The sequence below is a fragment of the Sorex araneus genome, chromosome 2 (genome assembly GCF_027595985.1).
Source record: "Sorex araneus isolate mSorAra2 chromosome 2, mSorAra2.pri, whole genome shotgun sequence".
NCBI classification, from domain to species: domain Eukaryota; kingdom Metazoa; phylum Chordata; class Mammalia; order Eulipotyphla; family Soricidae; genus Sorex; species Sorex araneus.
Window position 1 is genome coordinate 260,098,672 of NC_073303.1, and position 24,034 is coordinate 260,122,705.

A 24,034-nucleotide genomic window follows, 5' to 3' on the forward strand; every position below is an offset into this window, starting at 1 on the left:
GTTGGCATTTAGGTAGCAAGCTCCTGAAGTAGTCTGGTCCCCTCCCCCTCCGGTCTCCGCACTCCCACCGGCCTCAGGTGACCAAGGGGGGCTCATCTGTAGCAACCGGGCCCTCCCCATTCCTCCAGGGCAAGGCAAACGGCCAGCTCCTGCTTCATCAGCACAGCAGGGTCCTGACTCTGTACATGTGTGTGCGTGCGTGTGTGTGTGCGCGAGTGTGTGTGCACGCACATGCGTGTGTGTACGTATGTGTGCATGTGTGTGCACACACACATGCGTGTGTATGTGCACACATGTGTGCGTGTGTGTGTGTGCACATGTAGATATACAGGCAATAGAGGTGGCTAAATGGGCATGTTTAAGTTGACTGATGGGTGACTAAACCATTGGCCTTCCCCGGGCAATGATGGTGATGATGACAGGGTTTGGAAGCAGGGGTGCCGAGGGATCGGGGAAGGGCTGGTCCCCCGGTGGCAATCACCGAGGATCTCCCTCTAATCCCTCCTAATTGCACAATATTGGCTTTCTCCCCCTCCTCCCTCACCACCACACAGTGAAGAGACACCAGCACTGACTGTCTTCCCCATGGCACGTCGGCCCCCTCCCAGACGTGCAAGCCCTCCCCGCACACAGCGTGAAGGGGACGGGTTGTCGAGGACGGCTCGAGGACAGTCCTGCACGGCCAGTTAGCCCCGCCACCCCGGGGCCTTCGGTCGCCCCTCACCAGCCCGGCGCCGGCCACAATCGCACTTATTTTTACACATTTGACCTAGTTTCACATCGTCTCCCTTCGCACCGTGATTCATTAGCGACATTTTCCACCACCCGAAAGAAGCCGCCGGTGACTCTGCCGGGTGGGTGCCAGGCTGGCAGAGACAGTGTCTCCCCGGCATCTGCCGGGCAAGGCCCCCTGGTTTTCTGTCCTAAGAAGCGATTTTCCATCCAGGCACCTGGCACGCGGCTGGGCACGGATGAGTGGCTGTCTCATGCCTTGGTAGTAAATATGTGTCAAGCACAAAATTCCTGCCAGGGACAGGGAGGGGGGTGGGGTGGGGGATGTTCTCACTAGCCTGACTGCGGGGATCCCTCCCCCCTGCTCTCTCCGGTGCGGGGTTCAGGCTCACCCCCGAGAGGGGCAGGGCTAGGGCTCCGAGACACTCAACTTGGGGCTCTCCCACACTGAAGTTTGAGCAATGCCAGTGCAGAGAGGATCTGAGTGGCTCACACCAACATGGTCTGGTCCCCCCTCCCCCCGCCCCCATCCCCGGATCCTTTCCTGAACACGTAGGTGACCCCCAGGGGTCCTGGAAGCCAGCCCTGCCTCGTGCAGGGAGAGGGCAGGAGGCAGCGGCTGGATGGCGGTGTGCAGAAGGCTGCGCCTGGAGCAGGGGGGCACATCACAGAAACACAATGTCCCACCGTCCTGTCGCTGTATGACACAGGAGGTTTCTCCGGGTTTTCATTTAAATGGCAGAGAGAAGCCTTGTCTGAATGCGAGCCTGCCGCTATGGTCTCCTTCAGTTTCACCAATCAATCAGCCACGCTGGTGTGGTTTCTGACAGACTGGGTGCTAACACAAGCCAGGCGCCACAGTCAGGGGTGGGGGAAAGGACTTCCAGTCGGAAGTCAAATACCGGCATTTTTCCGCCAGCAGCCAAAGGCAGGTAACTTGCCCAAACTTCAGGCACATTGTACTACGAACCGTTCTGAAAGGCACTCGGCTGGGGTTTGCTATGTAACTGGTTAAAGGGAGAAATGAGCCGGCTGGTAAAAAGTAATTCTGATTGATGGGGGCACTGTAACAGCCGGAGCAACTCCTTATAAGAAAGAGAATGGCTTCTTTCAGAAAATTTCCCAGTGGGGGGCGGGGGGTTGCCCCTTCCCAACCTCTACCCTTTATTTTCTTTTTTGAAGCATAGAAGTTTCTCTGTAGGGCTTAAGACATCGCAACCTTTTTCAAGGTAATTCCCAGGCAACTTGAGCTCGGAGATTTGTTTTTCATTTCCACCCCCCCCCCTCAAATTCAAATCAAGCCATTGTAAATAACAAGCATCTCTTATGTATCTGTATCTATGCATTTGGGGCAGCCTGCAGTTCCGACAATGGGGGATTTTCCAGTATACACACACACACACACACACACACACACACACACACACACACACATGCACATACACACACACACGCACACGCACTCCCAGTATTCATTTAAGCCACCGATTTTAAAGTAAACTATTGTCCAAGAGCCGATAGCCCTTTCCCGTAGAGGATCACTGATAGGAGAAAGAAAACCTACCCAGATCTCTTACCTTGAAGCCGTGGGATTACCTGCAGAACGTGGATTCCTCGTCCTCGTGAAGCAAGCCAGGCTTTGGTCAGCAGCACAATTACTCCGAAAGAAGGAAAACGCGTCCTTTATATTGTAATTTTCACTGTTTATATGCAGGAAGTGTAGTGGATCTGCTCACGTAGGAATAAATAAAAAGCCGAACAAACTGCACGGCAGCTACCATGTGAAAAGGAAAGACCTCTAGTGGCCACAGGCTGAATTCTTTAAGGAAGGAAAGAGTGAAGAGATGGAGGGAGTAGGGGAAACACACACGCACAGACACACACACAGACACACACATGCACGCAGGCACACACACACACACAGACACACACATACACATGCACGCGTGCACACACATGCCTCCACTGAGTAACATGAAAACTCTAAGACTCCTGCTTTCCTGCACCAGCCTGGCAGGGGGGCATAAGCAGCAATAGTTTGTTTTTTGATGTAAGTGGGACCTGGCAATGCTGGCAGGAAGGACGGGGTCCTGCCAGGCCTGACATTCCCCAAGTCCCCTCGGGCCGGCTCCCAGGTGCCCAGACTCCCGTCCCCAGCCCCACCCCAGGGCAGGGTCCCCGCCAGCGCAGGGCCAGTGCTGGTGCCCGAGTATCCATCCTCTGCACCAGCTTCCCTTGCTTCTGCGCAGGCCTGGTGGGGGGGGGTCCCTGGCCAGCAAGGCTGCTTCCCAGGGGGCTCCTCGCCCCACACCGACAGCCCCAGGGTGGGCTTAAGACTTGGAGTCCGGGGCCAGAGTGATAGTACACTGGGAAGAGCGCTTGCCTTGCATGCTGCCAGTCTGGATTTAATCCCGGCATCCCATATGATCCCCTGAGCACCGCCCGGAGTCGTTCCTGAGCTGAGAGCAGGAGCAACCAACCCCTGAGCGTCACCCAGTGTGGCCCAAGAACCAAATAGAAAACTCGGAGTCGGTTTCTAACAAACTCTGCATTTCCGTGTCATTCAGCCCCACGGATCTCTCTCTCAGCCAGCCGTGCTACCTAGGAAAGCACCCCTCCCTGGTGTCCTCATTGGAAAGAAAAACACGAAAAGCAAATGAGAATCTGCATATTCTGGAACTACTTTCGGGGATGTGAACTTGAGGGACCTTCCGCTACCCACAACAATTTCCCTGGAACTCTTCCCCCAAGACATCCAGGCTATTTCTCCACCTCTGAAACTAAGCTGTAAACCTGGGCCATGTTCGCTTATTGTTGTTCACAGAGGAAGAGTGTGGGGGTTTTAGGCCCAAGACAGCAACTTGTGCTGGCAAGCCCATTCTCTTGACTCACACACAGTACTTGGATGAGAGCTCAGGGGACCAGGCAGTGCTGGGTGTCAAAGCCAGAGCTTGCCTGCAACGCATCTCCCTGGTCCCCAGGAGACTTAAGTGGCTCCTTCTCACTGGTGGTCCCAGGGTCACTCTCCTTGCATGCTGTTTGCAAACACTTGTCCAAACAGAAAACCCAGGCTAACCCGGACTCATCCCCTCTGGGGGAGAGAGGACACAGGGGAAGGTGTGCTGCTGTGTCCGGGTGAGGAGAAGGACGTGTTGCTTGTCCCTCTGGCCCCTTGGCTCCTCCCAGACCTTCTTCCTCTTCTGATTCTTCAAATTTCCACTTGTCTTGGCACTTGCCTTGCATGCCTCCAATCTGGATTTAATCCCCGGCATCCCACGTGGTCCCCTGAGCACCGCCAGGAGTGATTCCTCAGGAATCCCACTAGTACTTGATCTGCTTCACAGGTCAAGGGCCATAAGCTGTGTGTCATGGATGTTGGATTGCTTGATCCAACTATATCCTGAGCTTCTGAAGGGCAAGGACCCTTCATCTCATTGCTCCTACCCTGAGGACCACTAATAAGAGTTGGTCTCAACAACTGGGACTTCTTGCTGGTTGGCTTGTGGTGGTCCAGCAAAGGATTCTTGGGTAGAGACTTTGAACATCCAAGGAGATATAGGTGGATTATTGTCTACTTTACAGTGCTTGGGGCTTGGGCTTGGAAAATGACACATTTGAATAATCACAGTGTCTCTGGGGTCTTGGTGGAGGCTGTGTCTACTGACTCCAGTGTGACGCTCTTCTCCCGACATCCAGCTCTCTGGAGAGGCCAGAGATCGAGTTTTGGCCTCAGTCCCCAGACCTCAAGTTGCGAGCACATTGATACTCAGTTAATGTTTTCTTGGGGTGCCCGGGATTGAACCCAGGCTCATACCTAAGTACATTCTTCCTTCAGTCACCGTTTTTGGGAGAACCTGAACAGGAGGCATTTACTCCCGGGGAAGTTTTACATTCTAGTCTGGGCACGAGGCCCTCGCTCCACCCCTGGTGGGTCTTGTGCACTTTGCTCCTCGCCAATCTGGATTAAGGCGATGGAGACCCTGAGTCTCAAGCTCCTCTTCCCGTGGCATTTATGCCAATTTTCTTTCTCCTTGCAGAGTCACTTTGTGGCGTGCATGACGGCCATCTTAAACCAGATGGGGGACCAGCACTACTCCTTCTACATCGAGACTTTCCAGACCAGCTCTGAACTTGTGGTGAGTCTCCAGGGTCCTGGGGTGACGGTGAGGGGAGACGGGTCACACTGCCGGTTCTTTTCTTTTTTTAATTTTTAATTAGGGAATCACTGTGAGGTACAGTTACAAACTTATGAACGTTTGTGTTTGCATTTCACTCATACAGTGATCGTTTACCCATCCCTCCACCAGTGCCCATTCACCTCCACCAATTATCCCAGTATCTCTCCCACCACCCCCACCCCATCCCCCACCACCCACCCTTCCCTTTTGTTCTCTCACCTTTTGGGTGGTGTAGTTTGCAATAGAGGTATGGAGCAACCATCATGTTCGGTCTATAGTCTACTTTCGGCACGCAGCTTTCAACCCGAATGGGTCCTCCCAACATTCTCTACTTGGTGTTCCCTTCTCTATCTCAGCTGTCTTTTCCCCCAGCATGTGAGGCCGGTTTCCAAGCTGTGGGGCAGATCTCCTGGTCCTTATCTCTACAACTCTTAGGTGTTAGTCTCCCACTCAGTTATTTTATATTCCACAGATGAGTGCAATCTTTCTATGTCTGTCTCTCTGACTCATTTCACTTAACATGATACTTTCCATGCTGATCCACTTATATGCAAATTTCATAACTTCATCTTTTCTAACAGCTGCATAGTATTCCATTGTGTAGATGTACCAAAGTTTCTTTAACCAGTCATCTGTTTTGGGGCACTCTTTTTTTTTTTTCCAGACTTTGTCTATTGTAAACAGTGCTGCATGAACATACAAATGCAGATGCCATTTCTACTATACTTTTTTGCCTCTCCGGGATATATTCCCAGGAGTGGTATTGCTGGGTCAAATGGGAGCTCAATTTCTAGTTTTTTGAGAATCGTCCATATTGTTTTCCAAAAGGGCTGAGCCGGTCGGCATTCCCACCACACACTGCCAATTCTTGAGAGTTGATGGCGAGGCTGTCTCCCCACAGACCTTGAGTCCGAGAGGGTCTCAGCAGGCCGAGTGTCGCTGCGATCCCCTCCTTCCCCTTCCCGTGCAGGCTCCCGGGTGTCACCTCTGCAGGCTCTGGTCCGTGACCTGAATGTCCAGCCCAGATCCGCCTGGGTGGCGTCTCTGACTGGCTCACTGGGGCGTCACGGCCTGGGTGTCACCGCCAGCTGTGTGTGCACAGGCCGGCTCAGCTCTCTGAAGCCCGCTCCCGTGGAGTGAGGGGCGCGAGTGTCATTTACGGGAGAGCCCACGGTGTCCCACGCCGTGGTGAGTGATGGCCACCTCTCCAGCCACGTTGCCTGGCGTCCCGTGGGCTCTATGGCATGGGCACAGAGTGCCAAACCACACACACCTCAGAACAGGAGAAGCGGGCGCCGACCGTACTGTGCCATGGCACAAGTGGACCCAGGGGGTCAGTCCCTGCCCCGCCTTCACCCCCCTCTCAGGACTCACATGCTCCAGTGGCCTGTGGGCCCTGCCCGGGCAGCAGGCGACCTTGTCCCTAGCACGCAGGCAGGGCATCCTGGCCCCAGGGGCTAGCACTTCTCTTGGCCCCGGGGTGCTCACGTGACATCACGTCCCCGCTGCTGGCTGCCTCAGGAGTGCTGCTAGCTCAGTCTCTCCGCACTCCCCCCAGAGGGCACGAGAGAACCGGTGGGCAGCTTCAAAGGGGGGTCCATAAAGGGAATCATCAGGGAGTCAGTGCCCTGCGCATCCAGGCCCCTGTGGGGAGAGGAGAGGCCGCCTCACTGGAGTAGGGCTGGCAGGAAATGGGCCTTTCTCTGGGTACACAAAAAATAAAACAGAAGCTAAATAGCCCGGCACTTTCCCCTTTCAAGTCCTCTGTGTGGTGGGGTGGGGAGTAGAAAGGCCAGCACCCCCCGCTGTCCTGGTGGTGGAAGGAGGGGTGGGGAGGGGCGGGGAGATTCCCTGCCGAGGGAGCCGGGTGCCTGTCTGACGGCTGAGCACGTGGCAGAGGGTGGACGTGAGCCTCCGCTCTAACCCCTCCCTGCACCCTCACTCAGAAGTCAGGCTTCCCGTGATGAGCAGGCGAGAGAAGGGGCTCGAGGCCGTATCCGCGTGCCCCTGGGGACCCGGAGAGGAGTACCTGCACTGTTGTCACCGCGGCTCCTTGATCAGCTCCCCCGTGGCCCCACCACGCAGCTGCTTCTACTCACTGTGTGACCTTGACCCTCACAGTAACCCCGGAGGTAACGGCTATGCCCATTCTGCTGATGCGGAAAACTGGGGCCGGAGGTGCTGAAGGGGCTGGAATTCCTCCTGGAAGCAAAGGTTGCTCAGAAGGAACCAATCCCGTTTCCAAACTTTTGCAATTTAGCTTAAAGCAGTGATTTTCAAATTATATTCCTCTCAACTTCACTAACCTCTCTCTCTCTCTCTCTCTCTCTCTCTCTCTCTCTCTCTCTCTCTCTCTCTCTCTTCCTCTCTCTCTCTTCCTCTCTCTCTCTCACACACACACACACACATGCACACACAGGCACACACATGCACACACACACAGGCACATACATACACACACACAGGCACACACATGCACACATGCACGCACGCACGCACACATACACACACCAAGCAAAGTTATTGTACTTTGCGCTATTTCATGACTTCCAGGGACGGTTGTCCTTCCAGCAAGGATTCGGCTGTCCCACGTGGGTGGAACTCCACCAGCTGAAGGAACGCGCTGTGGGCAGGCTCCCGTGGCTTTTAAGTCTCGCCTCGAGCACTCAGATGATGCGGCTTCGGTGGCCCAGCTCTGGAGGGCCCAGTGCCAGGAGCCCTGGCCCCTGTGCTCAGGACTGGCCTTGAATGTGTGTTTCCCAAAGAGGGATGGCAAATGTGGCCCAGGGTACCCGGTGGTGGGGTGTGTTGCGGTCCCTCTCGGAACCCCTCCAGGGAAAGGTGTCCCCATGGGGTTGTCTGTGACATGTGAATGGCCGTCCACCGTGCGGCTCATTAGACGTTAGTTTTAATAATAGTTTGTTTGCTCAATGACCTGAGCTGCTTCTCAAGTTACTCGTAGCAGGGGAGATGAGTCTGAGGTTGCCAGGCCAGTGAGTGCATTCGCTTCTTCCCTCCCAAGGTCTGGATTAACAGTGCTGTCACTGAGGCACGTTTTCAAAAACCCATGCCCTGCCCCCCCCCTGGGTTTGTGACTCAGTCTCCCAGTTAAGGACTTTGAATTTCCAGTCAAAGATGCTGTTGTTTTCCTCAGCCCTGCCTCAGGCCAGGCTGCCCCCCTCACCTCTCTGCCCCACCAAAACCCCCCCAAGGAACACGCGTGGGTAGCTGCGAGCTGGGCGTGCGTCCTGCCAGCTCTGAGAAAGTGACACGAAAGCTCTGTTTGACCGTCCAGGACTTCCTGATGGAGACGTTCATCATGTTCAAGGACCTCATTGGGAAGAACGTGTACCCCGGAGACTGGATCGCCATGAGCATGGTGCAGAACAGGTGAGCGGGCGCGGGCCCCACCTCTGCTTCTCAGGGAGGAGGGGCCGCTGCTTTCTGGGGGGGCTTCGGGAGTTTAGGCCACCCCAGGGCCTCCTCACCAATCTCGGACCTTCTTTCTTTCTTTCCTTTTTCTTGATCGTTTCTTCCTGCCTCTTTATGTACGACACTGGTATTCTTCAAAGACCGGGCTTTAAAGAAAATCTTAATCTGTGAGGAACTCCCTAATCTCTTTAGGCCTTCCTTCTAAAATCATATTAAAAGTATTCGAGTCATGAATTATGTCCTTTGGCAGGATGAGACAAGTTTAGGGAGGCATGGGTTAGATAGCTGTGCTGCAGGACTTCTCAGAGCCTTTACGACGCGGGTGTGATTCTAAGTGGGGGATTTGTACGCAACTTTCTACAGATTTTGCTTTTGAATCAGTCTGAGTCTGTGCCTTCCCCATGTAACTATGACAACCATGACCATCTCATACTGGCGTAGCCTCAGTGGCTCCCACAGACACAGCCCAGCGTTACATCAGAGTAACCACAACAACTGTATATATTATATTTTTTTTCATTTGACTTTTTATTGAATATACACTGATTTTTTTCTTTTTTAAAAAAACTTGAATCCATATTTTTTAATTGAATTGCTGTGAAACACAGTTGTAGAGTTGTTCATGGTTACGTTTCAGTCATACAATGTTCCTACACCCGTTCCTCCACCACTGCATATTTCCTGCCACCAATGACTCCAGTTTTTCTCCCACCTCCCACCCCCACCCTAGCCTGCCTCATGGCAGATGCACTTTTCTTCTGTCTCTCTCTCTGTGTCTCTCTGTCTCTCTCTGTCTCTGTCTCTGTCTGTCTGTCTGTCTCTCTCTCCCCCCCCCACCGACTTTTGGCGCATGGTTTGCACTATAGCACTGAAAGGTTATCATGTTTGTCCCTTTACCTGCTTTCAGCATTCAGCTCCTGTCCAGAGTGATCCTTTCCAGTGCTCCTCGTCATGGCGGTCCCTTCCCTATCCTAGCTGCCCTCCCCCTATCACCACTTGTGGCAGGCGTCCAACCCTGGGCCAGTCCTCCTGGTGCTTGTTTCTACTGACCTTGGGTGTTAGTCTCATATTGAATCACAACTGTAGTGTTTAATGCTTTCTCTCAAATAACATTATTTTATCAAAATTAAATTCCAGCTATAACCCTTAGCAATATTCTCCAGTATTCCCCCCCTCCGTTCTTCTGGCTATCAATATTTCACACATTCCATGGTTTTATCAAGGCTCTCTCTACCCCGATGATCAGTTCCTGTCCATAAACTCCATCAAAACTGCTCTTCTGACTCCACTCTCTCCCTTTTCACTTCTCTTTGGCTTCTTTTTTATTGGGGAGGGGGGGCGGTAATCAAAGCACTTATTGCAGGGCGAGGGGGCTGTCTTTCGGGGATGGTCAGAAGCTGATGTCCTTGGCCAGTCAGAATCTCCACAGCCACAGGAAAAACTCTTTGTTCTTTGCCCTCTTATATTTGTCTGAGGTCCGTGCCATTGAAAGTCCTTCACTCAGTGGACATTGCTTTGTCTCTAGCCTCTTATTTCTCTGTATTGGGGACCACACTGTGCTCCAAAGGCTCACTCCCGGCTCTGCACTCAGGGTTCAGTCCTGGCAGGGCTGAGGGATCTGGCAGGGCTGAGGGATCTAACCACTGAACGGTCTTTCTGGCCCATTCTTCTTTAAATAAAGAGAGAGAGATAAAGAGAGAGAAAGCCCAACCCATCCAAATTCACGCATGGGAATTAAAGCTAAGTTATACTGTGGCTCTGAGCAAGTCATGCCAGAAGAATCCGGAAAGGGGGGTAGCCTTGATTTTGCCCAGCCCTTAGCCTGGGCAGTGCCCACCATCAGCCTGAGGGTCTGATGAATCCCGGTTACCTCAAGGCTGACAGGCAAGACAGTGATTGTCACAGAGACTCCCAGCACTCTTCCTGCTGCTGAGAATGTGTCCAACCCCTCGCTTTAGTATCGTATGAAAGATCCTGAGACGTTTATACATAGTATGACAGCTACTCAATGCCTTTCTTAATCTAGGCAATCAGATACTAGTCTTTAAGGAGAAACTATAGATTACCTTTCCCCAGAGGCGTATTTGCAAGTGACAGGAGAGAAAAACCAAAGGAATCTCACTTCTGGCAGTTGACGAGGTGGCAGATTTTGTGGAACTCGCATTTCCTGCCGGCACGTGGCCCTGTTCAGGAGGGGCTGCTGGCGGCAGCTTGGCCTTCCCGCCCACTCCCGCTCCACCGTTGGCCTTTCTGCCTGAGCATGAAGTAACCTCAGAGACTCTGAAGCGGCCACAGCAGCCACGTCTCCGTGCCGGCCAGGGCACTCGGCACCAGCTGTGCATTTGCCATTAAACCTGCAGTCACCCCTCGAGGGGTGTCACTGTTGCTATTTCACATGCCAAGAAACCCAGACTTCAAAGGTAACTTCATTAACGTGTCCTAAATCCACACAGCTGGAAGTACAAAACTGGAAATCACATCCAACTGTGTGTGTGTATGTGTGTGTGTGTGTGTGTGTGTGTGTGTGTGTGTGTGTGTGCATGTGTGTGTGCAAATGTCATGGCCACCTAGACGAGATGTGCTGCCTTCTTTGTTCCACAAACAATGAAGTGTTTGATAAACACTGAGCCCAGGCGATGCCCAGCGGAGTGGACCCCGTGGACGCCATGCCCACACCGGCCCACCTGCAACACACCAGCAGCTCCAGTGACCATTTCCTGTGCCGTTCGTTCTCGGGCCTTCCTCTGGCTGCAGGAGAGCACTCAGCCCACCTGTAGGGAAGATGAGAAGTTCCAAGGACTTAATGGCTTCGGGAGCCGCTTTCAGCCAGTGAGGGGCTGTCATTATAGGACAAAGAGCCCAGTTCCTCCTCTCTGATGGGCGAATGCGTCATATCGAGGCATGGTCGATGCAGTCTGTCAGAGCAGAGCTAATGGGAGAAGCCGGGAATGAAGATATAAATACTAAAGTCCAAGACGCGTACACGGGGGCGCATGGGAGAGGGCGGAGGGCATCTCTCATTTCAAGGAAAAGGAAACAGATAAGACTCACACACACAGGTCATCTCTGGCCAGGCCAGTGTGGATGCCGGGCAAGGAAAGGGCAGAAGGGATCTGTGGGGCGCAAGCAGACCCTGCCCTGAGGCTTTGGGAGAGGAGAGGGCTACGCAGAGCCGGCCAAAACACCCAGGAGCACAAGGTCTAGCACAGGGCAGGATTGTTCACTGCCGAGAGAGTTAGCATTTATCCCGTGGCAGGAGGGAGCCACTGAAGGAAGTAATTGAGGCAGTCTGTTAAAAACCAGTCGCTCTTGACATTGAAGGAGCAAGAGGTCAGAAGCACGGGAGGCAGGAGGGAGAGATGGACTGGAGGGCACCAGGGAGCAGCACCACGGACAGTAGTCACCAACCTGCTCAAGGCGCTTAGCACTGGGTGGGTCCTGCTCTCCGAAGAACAGGGGAGGTGGGTGTAGGAGGAACGAGGTCCACGCAGAGGAGGAACCTCTGAAGGGCGGTTCCCAACAGAAACGCTGAGAGCAGCATCAAGGCCCATCAATAAGGGCCTGATTAAATAACCCGAGATACATCCCGAGAATGGAATGCTCTTTGGCGATTAAAAGGGATGACGTGTACCCACACCTACTGGCGTGAAAGGAGCAAACAACTTATTGTTGAAAGAAAAAAAAAAGGGAAAAAAATGAGCTGCGAAACAGAAGTATCAAAATCTTTAAATATCATTGATCTTTAAATATCATGGTATCTTTAAATACCATTTCTGTAGATGTGCATATATGTGTATATATAGGAATATATAATTATCGTCATAATATATATTTGGTCATCTACATAATTATGGTCAACAAAAGACAGTGGCCCATGATGGCCATCCTCCAGATGGTATGAGCAGCTTGTTCTTGGGGTCATGGCACTTTCTGTCTTTCTGCATGGTATGAATCCTCTCCCATAACTTGTCAACCACAGACATCTGCTCTTACGGAAGTCAGAGAGGCAGTTACTGGGCTGGGGAGATCGCTCAAAGGGCTGAGCCTGTGGTTTTCACGCCAGAGGCCCGAGTTTGATCCCCTGTACTGTGGGTCCCTGAGCACAGAGCCAAGAGTAAACCCTGAGCACCACCAAAATGTAAAAATAATGTAGAACACAAAGAAACTTTCAAGTTCTTGCAAGGTACACATGACCCCAGGTATGAGTGGGTGCAAATCCGGCTTAGCTGATCTCTCCCTTGGGTCTGGGAGCCCTTCCCTGGACGGGGGAGGGGACAGGCTGGAGGTGCTAGCATTGACCTTCTCCCTCCTTCCAGGGTCTTCCTGAGAGCGATCAACAAGTTTGCAGAAATCATGAACCAGAAGTTCCTGGAACACACCAACTTTGAGTTCCAGGTGAGTGTGGGGCCCCGGAGGCCCCGGTGGGCACATCACTGTGGCTTCCTGGGCTGGCCGGGAGGGTCTGACACCCTGCACAGCCCAGGGTGCCCGTGATACCCGGGTATGGCAGTGATGGGAGCTCCCAGCGAGGAGGGTGGGTCTGCAATCAATCAGGCCTCCACCCGAGGGTGATTAACTGAGCCGTGGGTGCAAAGACGGCCTCGCGGGGCATCTGGTGGGAGAACACAGGCACTGCCAGAGTGGACGCTGCCTCTGAAACCTGGATCATGTTTTCTTCCTTTCCACCTGCTGGCGTCGAGCAAAAGCAGTCGGTTAGCCAACGAGAACGAAGCTCCCTGACACACCTCTGCCTCTTCCAGATTCACAGGGGCCCGAGGCCTTGCCACTTGCCGCAGCCTCTTACCTGAGCACAAAAGTGGCTTCCGGAAAAGACTTCTGGAAGCCACTTTTAGTGTTCAGTTAAGACCGTTGGCCTCGGGGCTGGAGCAATAGCACAGCGGGGAGGGCGTTTGCCTTGCACGCGGCCGACCCGGGTTCGATTCCCAGCACCCCATATGGTCCTCTGAGCACCACCAGGGGTAATTCCTGAGTGCAGAGCCAGTAGTAACCCCTGTGCATCGCCGGGTGTGACCCAAAAAGAAAAAAAAAAAAAGACCGTTGGCCTCTTTGGAACAAGGGGTGCCTCTATGATACCCACAGGTCTCCAGGAAGGTCCCTGGAGCAAACTGAAAGCCAGAACCACTCCAGACCCAGGCCATCAGAACCAACCCCCAGAGCCTGGGAGAGAAGTCTAGACTGCTACCTCTGGCTGAGCGTGCGGGAGGAAAGCCTCCCACCCCCAGAGATCTTCCCTCCGGGGAAGGTGCAGCCCTCCAGGTCTCTTAGGATGGCTGAAGGAGTGGCCAGGATGCGGGCGTTGGCAGTTTCTGGCGACACATTCACTTCCTCTGAACCTGGGTCTCTGGCCATTGGAGCAGCCTCCGGCAAGGCTTGAACCGTCCTCGGGCCCCTGTTAACGCTGCTCCGAAGAGCACGACCCTTCCTGCCGCACGGCTGGCGTGCGAGCTGAGAGGACCCCCCAGTCCTCTCCCGCCGTCCCCCTCCAGGAGGCATCTCCCTTTCCCTGCTTCCAGGGACCGGCCGCCCCGGGCCACCGTGAATCAGCCCCTTGTCCCCTCCTTGTCATTTCAGCCATCAGAATCTCCTCTCTCCGTTTCTCTGCACGTTTTCTCTCTGATGATCTTGAAGAACAAGAGGCTTTGTGGCCTTCCCCTGGCACGTAGTAGGTCTCCTATGGGGCATGTGGGACCCACCCCACTGGGAGAGCTTCGGCCCCCCGACGTTTGGCAAACGCTGACTCGTTACAATCAGGCCCAAGGGCCGGCAAGGGGAGCAGTGAGGAGATGTGCGCCCCCTCCCCCGCCAAACCCGACCCCCGCCGCCCGCCGTGCGTGCGTAGATCTCGCTGCAGTCCCCCCCCCCCCCCATTCCCCCCCTGGTCAGGGGGAGCCTTTCATCTGGAAGGAGGCGGGAACTAAGGCAGATGGCCCGAGGTCACCCAGCTGGCCAGCGCAGGCTTGGCGCCGAGCTCGGTGGGGGCTGCCCCTGATCATCACGGTCACAGCAGGACACGGAGTTTCACCTCCACGCGGGGCTGCCTCTCTGGCTCGGCCAAGAGAGCTTTAACTCGGACACGAGAACAAAACCTGTCGCCTTGGCCGCTTGGATCAGGAGAGATGTTTGATCTCCTTCCAAATGTGGCTCAGATGTCCTCCGGCTCTGGGTACAAGTGTGTTTGGGGAAGTTAATAAGGCCAGCGCTGTTTTGGAGGGGCGCCGTGGAGCCGCGTGCCCAGCTGCCGGCAGCGGGGCAGGCTTTGGACGCAGCTCTGCTGGCCGGCTCGCCCAGTGCTGCTTACGCGGCCTCTGCTCTCTGGCCGCTGGCTGTCCTCCTCACTGCTCGGGCTGCTTCCCGGGAGAGCTCGGCGTCAGCCCCCCCTTCTCTTAGGCCTGTCCCGCTTTCCCGAAGGACCATCTGCAGTGAGAGACGCCCGGGGGTGTGGGAGCATACAGTGCCTGAGCTGGGACACGTTAGGCAAATTACTTCACCTCTCTGTGCCTTGGTTTCTCAACTTAATTAATAGTCGCTCCATCCTTGGATTGATGTGAGGATTAGTGAGCTACCGCAGAGCACTTGACACGGGGCCAGTTAGCTATTTAATAAGTGTTAGCTCGTTATAGTGATGGCTACCTGTTTTTTGTTTGTTTGTTTGTTTGTTTTGCTTTATTGGGCCACACCCAGCGATGCTCAGCGGTTACTCCTGGCTCTGCACTCAGGAATCACCCCTGGTGGTGCTCAGGGGACCATATGGGATGCTGGAAACCGAATCCGGGTCGGCCACGTGCAAGGCAAATGCCCTACCCGCTGTGCTATTGCTCCAGCCCCTGGTTACCTTTTTTTAAAGGTTTGGGACTATTTTTTCCTGCAGTGCCAGGAATTGAACCCAGGTCTCATACTTTCAGGCTGTCCTGTGCCACTACGTCGCATCCTAAGCCCTGATTATTATCCTTGTGCTCATGATGGTGTTGGTCCTAATTGTACTGGGCTTAGGAACTCTTTATTTTCAGCTCTGGAAAAACAGAAGAGCAGGGCTTAAAATCTTTCTGGTCAACCCCGCATCACCTAAGAGTAGATTCTACCCACAGAATTTGGAAGTGAGATGGGAAAATGGCCAACATCACAAAATTAAATGCCTCTCATCCTAAGGAGACTTGCAGAGCTGCTTCTTGAAAGCAACTCGGAACAGCATCATTTTTCAGCCTTATCTCTGTCCTCCTACCTTCTCCTCACCCTGTGCGAGAATGGATTTGTTCTCTGTACCCTGCCTGGAACATGCCTTGTTTCTTTCTTCCGGTTTCATTAATTATGCATTTAATATCAGCAGGGACCGCATCCATCACTGTGCACTGCTGGCCTTGGCAGCACTGTCCAGAGGAGGAGCACATGCAATGAGATTATCCTTGAGATCTTTTCCAGAATTGCGGTTTTGTGATTCACGGGGCAGAAAGCACGACACTGGGTGCCTCTCTGTCGCTGACAAGACCTGGGCACTAGAAAAACTTTCTGCTTGGGGCTACAGTAACTTGCATTCCCGGGGCCCCCTTCAAGTTGCTGGGCCCTGATGTTTGCATCCTTGCATGTGGTCAGTGAAGACCGAGAGAAGATTTCCAGTTCAGCTTGGCAAGGACTTTTGTTTCAGAGCAATTCAGATAGTCCCCACAAGCTCAGGCTGTGTCGCATGCTGTGAGGAATTCCGAAGTAAAGCTGGGTGCTTCCCGTCCCTCGGGGATCTTGGAGTCTTAATAGAAGACGGATGGCCCACCCAGCTTCTCAGCTGTTAGGATGAGGGAAGGGATCTTTGTTAGCTATTCCTTTTGATCATTGTCATCATTTTGTAAGCTTGGGATATTCCCATTTTACTGGTGAGTAAATAGAGCTTCAGAGAAAGTAATTGACTTCTGTGTTAAGGGGCATTCATTTACTAAGTGGGGGTTTTAGGATTCCTCCCCAAGCTTGCCTGCAACACCCAAGTTTGTTCAGTTTTCTGCACAGTCTTTCGAAAACAGAATGTCTCATCTAGCTCCAGAAAAGCTGTTTGTCTTCACTCGCTCTTTCAGGCAGTGGGATGAGAGCTGTACAGTGATCGGCCACGGGATTCGATTCGCTGTGCTGGAAACTCCGGATTGGCCGGGGAAGCGGTGGTTAGTTACGCTGGGAATGAGGCCTTTGGCAACAGGAAATGGTTTCTGTCTTTTTAGGCAGCTGTCTGATTGCTTCTAACTTCATTCTCTCTGCCTTGAAAATTCTGGTTGGCTTGGCCATTTGCGGTTCCATCCCTGGCCTGCGGGCACTTCTGGGTCAGCTTTGGACCACCAGACCACCGATAGGATTAGTTTGGAACCTGTACAGGAGACTAAAATGGGAAACTTCCAGAATATTCCCAGCTATTAGGGTTGAGGAAGACTGGCTTTCTCGTGGGGAATCTACCCAGTAACGGGTGAAAGGTGAGCGCGTTCTTAGGCCTGCCTGCTCAGCTCGGGGCTCAGACAACCTCGGGCTGATGCTGTAGCCCGACCCTTCCTTTCCCGGGTCCTCAGCATCCCAGCGTGTCTCTGCCAGCTGACTTCGTGCCCCAGAGGGGCCTCCCTGACCACGTCTCCGCAGCAGTGGTGCTGGGTACCTTCTGATTTTGCCCATTTGGAGCTGGGAGTAAATCACAATTCAAGGTCAATCGAGTAAGACTCTGGTTGGGTTAAAAAAAAAATAAAAATAAAAACAGCCATGATCTCTCTGAGATAAAGCCTTAAAATACATCATATGAACCAGAAGAAACGTTGAACAATAGCAAATGATAGCAGGGGTTGAGAAAGAGGAAGAAAGGTGATTTTCCCAAGGCGGCACAATGGCTAGAGACACAACTTCCGGAGACAGATAAACGGGGGCTCCAATGTCATCGTTCTGAGTTAATGTGGTCCCGGGCAAGCTCCTTAACCTTTCCAGCCCCATCATTCCCTGATCCCTGAAACGGAGCCAATCACAGGCTAAGTGTCCGTTTCTGGGGAAGACTTAACAAGAATAGAACAGTGCTGGGCTCATTAATGACCTCAGCCAGCAAATATTTCCTGGACACACGAAGAGTTGGACACAACGTTAAACACTGGATATACAACCATGAATAAAGCAGGATGCTCATTACAGCCGGTAGAGGAGACACATGCCATCAATCCTGGGAACAAGGTGTGATGGGGGTGAATAACGGGCAGATTAACTTCAGTCCAGAGCCAGGCGGGAAGGCGTCCCGGGAAGGGCATTGGAATCGAGGTGGGAACACCACGTCAGTCTTTACCTGCAGCAATGGTGTCCTCATTTTCCAGATGAGGAAACTAAGAGTCAGAGAAATGGGGTAACTTGCTCGTAGTAATGGAGCTGGGAATTAGACTGGAGTCTTGGAAGGCGGCCTGACAGTCTCTATGAGGACCTCAAGGACAACAAAAAGACGAGCAAATTCTTTGGCGATCCCACGCCTTTACAGCCCCTTCTCGGAGAACGTATACTACACTCGGGTCTCTCATGCATAAAGAGGTGTAAACAAGGGTGTTGATTACAGCTAGAGGGGAGAAAAAAAAAAGTTAGAGTCAACCTCAGTGCCTATAAATAGGGAATTGGTTACAATTAAAGTACATCCTTATAGCAGAACACGGCGCAGCAATAAAAGAGAATGAGGCAGATGTGTATCTGCTAATATGGAAACATCTGTAAGGCGTATTGATGAAAGAGCCAAGTACAGCGGGCGATTAAAAAGAAGTTATCTACACATATATTTGTTTATACAGAAAACATTTGGGGGAGGCTATTCAGGAAATTAACATTTTCTTCTAGGGAATTGGACAAGGGTCCAAGGTAAAATGGAAAATTACTTTTGATTACTGAGTCCTTTCTCCTATTTAATATTATTTTATGAATTTTTGAGTTACATAAAAGCTGCTGCATTCTAGTTACACCTTCGGCCTAGGACTTTGAGTGGCTCTTGGGTTCTCTGGGACGTGCCTATTTACACGCGTGAACTCTAATCATCTGCTGTCCTACAATTTTTCAAAATCTTAAAGTCCCAACCAAGTCACCTCACCTCTCCCCCAGGGGAAAGGGATCTGTGCGTTCTGCTAAATCTCCAGCAGGCCCTGGGAGTCAGCCAGGCGACTAGTAGAAATGCCACCAGGTTGCTTGAAGCAGGAAGAAAAACAAAAAAAAAAAACACACTGGGGGCTATTGAAGCACCTGAATACTTTAACACCGTGGCTATCGATAAATATTACTTTGGGCCCAGATAATATTTATTCATCAATCAGTATTACGTATCGACTAGCTGCCACCAACTGATCGGGCTGACTGTATTGCTAGAGATACAAATCAAGGGCAGGCGGAGACATGTCCTCACCAAGCGGAAAGCGGGGCATGTCTGGGTCTGTGGCCGCTCCCCGCGGACAGGGCCGCCACTTCCCCAACAGATTATTGCCTCCCGGAATCCATGCCAGTGACAGCGCCTTCGTGAGACTCCACCCAGCACAGAAAAACAATCCCCCAGTCCCGGGGAGGGGAGCGAGCATTCTGCTTCCGTTCCACGGGGAAGATGCCGTGGGGCTGCAGGCAGCCTGGCTTGAGTGACTTGCTGGTCTCCAGACCCTGCTCTCTGACTCCTGCGGGAGCGGGGCACCCAGATCCGTTATGGCACGAGCCCAGTGCTGCTCCGACCAAATGTGCTCAGCCCTCCTTCCAAAAGGAGGAATCTGGGACTGGATTTGATGAGAGAAGGCGAAGATGCTGGCAGGTGTGTGAGTCACTGTGGGCAAATCCAAGGTCAAGATGTCCAGGCTCTGTGGCGGGGGTGGGGGGGTCTGAGTAGACCAGCTCCCCCCAAACCCCACTCCTACCCCCTGCCCGGCATAGACTGCATGTTGGAAATGAAAATACTGAAAGCTGAGTGAGGCCCGAGGAGGCCAGGCTAGTGCATTTACTGGATCCTTTAGGAATGAGGGTCAAGGAACGTCTGAGTGTCCATCTCTGCCTCTGCCCATCCCTCAGATCTCTGCATGGCCACTGACCTTGACAAGCTCCCGCCATTCATGAGCCAGCCTCAGAGAGCCCGTGAGCAGACACAACGTGGGGATCTGAGTGAGATGCTCAGGGGAACCAGGAAAGGAAGCCCTGGATCTTTGTCCTTGCCTACTGTGCTCAAAAGTCCCCAAGGAAGGGGACCAACAGGAAATCTAGCCCTCTCCGAAGCAGATGGCCAAGAGCACGGAAAACACACATTCTCACAGACTCGGGCACACTGACATTCACAGGCGGCCGGAAGGGAAACACAGACCCACATGTCCATCAGTGGGTGGACGGATAAACGGAACATGGCACATCCGCGCAGGAGAACATTATTCAGCGACACAAACAAGTGAAGCATAGATTCAGGTGACAGCATGGGTGACTCGTGGGTACTGGTGATAAGTGACAGGCGCCAGTCAAGAAAGATCGCATGCTGTAAGATGCCTCACGCCAGAATGGGCAAATCCACAGAACCGGAGAGGAGAGGAGCCATTGCTGGGCTCGGGCGGAGGGAACGAGGTGGGCGGGGGGGGGGGGTGGTCCACGCTGCTTGGCGCTAGAAGACTTCTTTTAGGGGTGATGGCAATTTGCTAAAATTAGATAATGGTGATAGCTGTGCGACCTCGTGAATACACTAAATCTATTCAGCGCTAAACTTTAAGACGCAAATGTTAGGTTATGTGAATCCTCTCTCAGTTTTTAAAAATTAGCCGCAGGTGACAGGGAAATCAGAATTTGGAGGATGTAGACCTAGAAGAGAGGCCAGCAAGCTCCTCAGTAGGGTTTGGCCTGCCCCTGTGTCCTCAAACATGCCGGGTGGATGTATTTGGAATTATTCAAAATAACAATAATGCAACTTACTGCCATGATCACTTTTACTTTTGCACCCATTTACTTTACTACGTCCCCTGAAATCAGTATTTACCACCTTAAAAATAACTCTTTGTCCTGTGACCAGATTTTCCCTTTCCCCGTCTCTGTTTCATAGCCCAGTCTGAAGTGGGAGGGGTGGAGAGCTCTAGGCCTGGGTGGGCCACAGCTGCCCCCTGTTGGGACCCGCAGATCCCTGAGCCCCCAGAGGAAAGGAAGAGTGACGGCCAGAAGACCCACCTGCCTGTGTGTTTGGATACGCAGGTTACTACGGAAACAGAATCTGATCCCAGAGGCCCTGGAAGACCCCCAGAGGCTTTGAGGAAGGCATGGTTGGTAGAACCCTATAGTTTGAAATTGAGCCTTCTGCTCTCGGAGTAGACCGTTGGCTATTGCTCAGGCCGAGAAGCCTTCCTCTGGGAGCCGCGAGGTCTCGGACACCCTGGGAGATAAAGTGTCCAGCCGAAGGAAGTGTGTTTGTTCCCTCACCAAAACATGAGCTTCGGGAAGGCAGGCACTACTTCCTGTTTGCCTCTGCCCTCCCGGCACAGAGAGGTGGTCAGCGACTCTGCCGTGTGTCCTCAGCCAGAGCTATGTGGAAAAGCCCCTGAGTGTCTATCAGAAGGCCGGGGTTCGAATCCCAGCTCTGCAGTTTATGTGGCAAGCTGAGTGACCTCTAACAAAGCCCCTCAACCCCCTCAATGAAACGGGGCTGATAAGAGCTAGGACGTTCTGAGAGTGGCACAGGAGGGGTATGAGGAAGGAACCCGTGGCCCACGTGACTTGTTTCAAAGCTTTCCGGACCTGGACCCACAAGTCCATTGGGAAGTAACACTCTGGGCAGCCATTGTGGCCTTGTTAAGGGTGGGCAGCCCCCGCCTCAGCCATCTGCAGCTCCCCTGAGCTCAGGATGGGGGTCTCCACGGTGAGCGGTCCATCAAGCTAGCCCCATCCTGACTCTTGCCGTCCCGGGTTGAGAGGGGGCCGAGAGAGAGTCGGCTTTGCCCAGCACCGCTGTGTCCCACCTACTTCCCGCAGAGTCTCGGGAACTTGTTGCAGTTTCCCTCGAGCAGCCGAGGAGCCTGGTTGTACCATTTGCTTTGATGCCTTTAGACCCTCAGCTCCTGCCCTCTCCCCCACAGCCCTCTCCAGCGGGGCCCAGAGGCCTGGCGCCTGTGTCTGTCTCCGGGGTCCTGTAACCTCTGTCATCTCACAGTCGCTGCTGTGAGGCCCCGTCACGTGATGAACCTTTTACAGGGTCTGTTTCGAGCTGAGCCAGAAAAAAAAAAAAATAGCCAGTCCTCTGCATTGATTGCATACCAACAAATCAAGTAAATGGCACCATTCCAGCAGCCTGCGTATAACCTGGGCCCCCGGTTATGAGCAGCAGGGTCACCAAGTGCTTGTGGGCACACCAATTCTGGGCCCACCGGCAGAGATCGGATCCAGGAAGTCTGGAGCAAGGCCCCCAGAACCTGCATCCTCTGACTTGTTCCCAGCTGCGGCCAGTGCTGCTGGCCAGGGTCCACTGCCTGGAGCTGCTGTGATAAGAGAGGGGAGAAGCACCCAGTATTCTGGGAGAGAATGGCTTGCAGGCGGGTCCTCCGAGCCGCCGATTGAATTTGGGAAGACTTCCAAAGTGGTTAAGAACCCCTGAAATGCTTATCCCTCATCACCCTCTGTTTCCAGGGCAGAGAACCAGCTCACCAGGGCATCCAGCTGGGGTGAGCTGTTTGTCTTTCAGAAAAGAAAATGAAGCAAAACATAACAGCAATGTCCCCCTCCAAGCCACCCAATTCTCGCCCGGGCTGTCTGTGTCAGAGGCACAGACAGAGGCAGCCCCTTCTCGGCGCCCAGAGAAACCCGGCCGTTGTCCTCGCCGTGGCTGGGGGGGGCGGGGGGAGGGGTGCAATTTCAGAGTCCATGCCAGTTAGAAAATCGCCGGGCGCAGAATGAAACTGGTTCTGCCTCTAGTCTCCTGCCCACCTTCATAACTGATCCACGCTGCCCCGTGTTCCATCTGCCTCGCCACTTCAGCCCATGCCGTGACTGCTCTCTGCCTTCTCGTTCCCAGCTGTGGAACAACTACTTTCATCTGGCGGTGGCCTTCATCACGCAGGAATGTCTGCAGCTGGAACAGTTCTCCCACGCCAAGTACAACAAGATCCTGAACAAGTAGGTGGCACGCGCGGCTCTCCAGAAAGGGGCGGGGGGGGGGGGGGCCGGGGGCGGTGCGCGGGATCCTCTAGGACCATGCCTGAAGCCGGCGCCTTTTGTTCCTCCTAGATACGGGGACATGCGGCGTCTGATCGGCTTCTCCATCCGCGATATGTGGTACAAGCTTGGTGAGTAGGCGCCCCGTGCAGACGGGCACACCCGCACACCCCACGTCCTTGAAGACTGTCAGGAGGCGACAGAGATGACAGTGGGGGGAGCTGGAAATAGCCCGTTATCCGGGGACACGCCCTACCCTCCCTCGGGGCACCCACCCACCACCCGGGCAGCTGCCCATCTGCTTCTGCTCGAGGCTCCTGGGGGCTTAGGAAGCTAAATTGGGACTTACTAGAAGGGAGGGCAGCTTGGCAGTGGGGACTCGTGACCTCACTTGTCATACGCGTGCTTGCCGCTGATCGGGCCACTGTGCATGCGACCTGCATCACAGGGTGACGGTGTGGCCCGCAAAAGTCCCCGCAGCCTCATGGGAGACTCGGTCCTGTGAAGGATGAGGGTCTGTGGTACGCACGGGAGGGAAGAGAGCAGGAATGGGATCAGGAAGGCAATTATTGAGGGGTCTGGTTATGTCCAGTGCTGAAAATACGCCCCTTCCTTCCATTGATCAGAATACTCATGGGGGAAACAACTTCCTTAATATTGAGCATCTGCAAGTCCAGGGCTTGCTTTTGATGCCACAGGAACCACATGTCTTCCTCAAGGCCTGGATCCTGCTCCATAAAAAAGAAGGAAAGAAGGAAGGAAGGAAGGAAGGAAGGAAGGAAGGAAGGAAGGAAGGAAGGAAGGAAGGAAGGAAGGAAGGAAGGAAGGAAGGAAGGAGGAAAGGAAGGAAGGAAGGAAGGAAGGAGGAAAGGAAGGAAGGAAGGAAGGAAGGAAGGAAGGAAGGAAGGAAGGAAGGAAGGAAGGAAGGAGGAAAGAAAGGAAGGAAGGAAGGAAGGAAGGAAGGAAGGAAGGAAGGAAGGAAGGAAGGAAGGAAGGAAGGAAGGAAGGAAGGAAGGAGAGAGGGAGGGGGAGGGAGGGAAGGAAGGAGGGAGGGAGGGAGGGAGGAAGGAAAGAAGGAGAGAGGGAGGGGGGAGGGAGGGAAGGAAGGAGGGAGGGAGGGAGGGAGGAAGGAAAGAAGGAAGGAAGGAAGGAAGGAAGGAAGGAAGGAAGGAAGGAAGGAAGGAAGGAAGGAAGGAAGGAAGGAAGGAAGGAAGGAAGGAAGGAAAGGAGAGAAGGGAGGGAGGGAGGGAGGAGGGAGGGAGGGAGGGAATGAGAGGGATGAGTGGACGGGCAGACAGCTAGGTGGGCGGCTGGGTAAGTAGGTGAGGGTAGACGGACGGACGAATGAATAATCCTGATGGATGAGGTGATTCTACCTCTGGCCTCTGTGCACTCCTTGACTCTGTAATGCCCAGTTCCTTACTGTCGGGACGGGGATGCTGGCGCTCTCCGTGGGGCGCCTCCTGGGACCCAACTCCCCTGGCACTGCCGCCCCCAGAGCTCCCCGTGCGTGTCGTTCTCACCTGACTTCCTGCCCACCCTTTCTACAG

General features: G+C 53.5%; 2 protein-coding genes across 3 annotated transcripts in view; one reads left to right on the forward strand and one right to left on the reverse strand.

The window, feature by feature from the left end:
- INSYN2B (inhibitory synaptic factor family member 2B) overlaps positions 1–2,493 on the reverse strand; it is a 110,983-nt gene extending 108,490 nt beyond the window's left edge. The window contains exon 1 of one of the 2 annotated variants that reach the window (XM_055125896.1): positions 2,329–2,493. The gene's annotated coding sequence lies outside the window, so the exon portion shown is untranslated. Of the gene's footprint in view, positions 1–2,309 lie in introns of both variants that reach the window. The other variant, XM_004611469.2, reaches the window with a different exon arrangement.
- The window catches only part of DOCK2 (dedicator of cytokinesis 2), a 400,138-nt gene that overhangs the window by 322,673 nt on the left and 53,431 nt on the right, over positions 1–24,034 (forward strand). Inside the window, exons 28-32 of the mRNA XM_004611557.2 lie at positions 4,770–4,868; positions 8,206–8,300; positions 12,659–12,737; positions 22,345–22,445; positions 22,557–22,615. Of these exons, the coding sequence (XP_004611614.2) occupies positions 4,770–4,868; positions 8,206–8,300; positions 12,659–12,737; positions 22,345–22,445; positions 22,557–22,615 (433 nt within the window). The remainder of the gene's footprint in view (positions 1–4,769; positions 4,869–8,205; positions 8,301–12,658; positions 12,738–22,344; positions 22,446–22,556; positions 22,616–24,034) is intronic.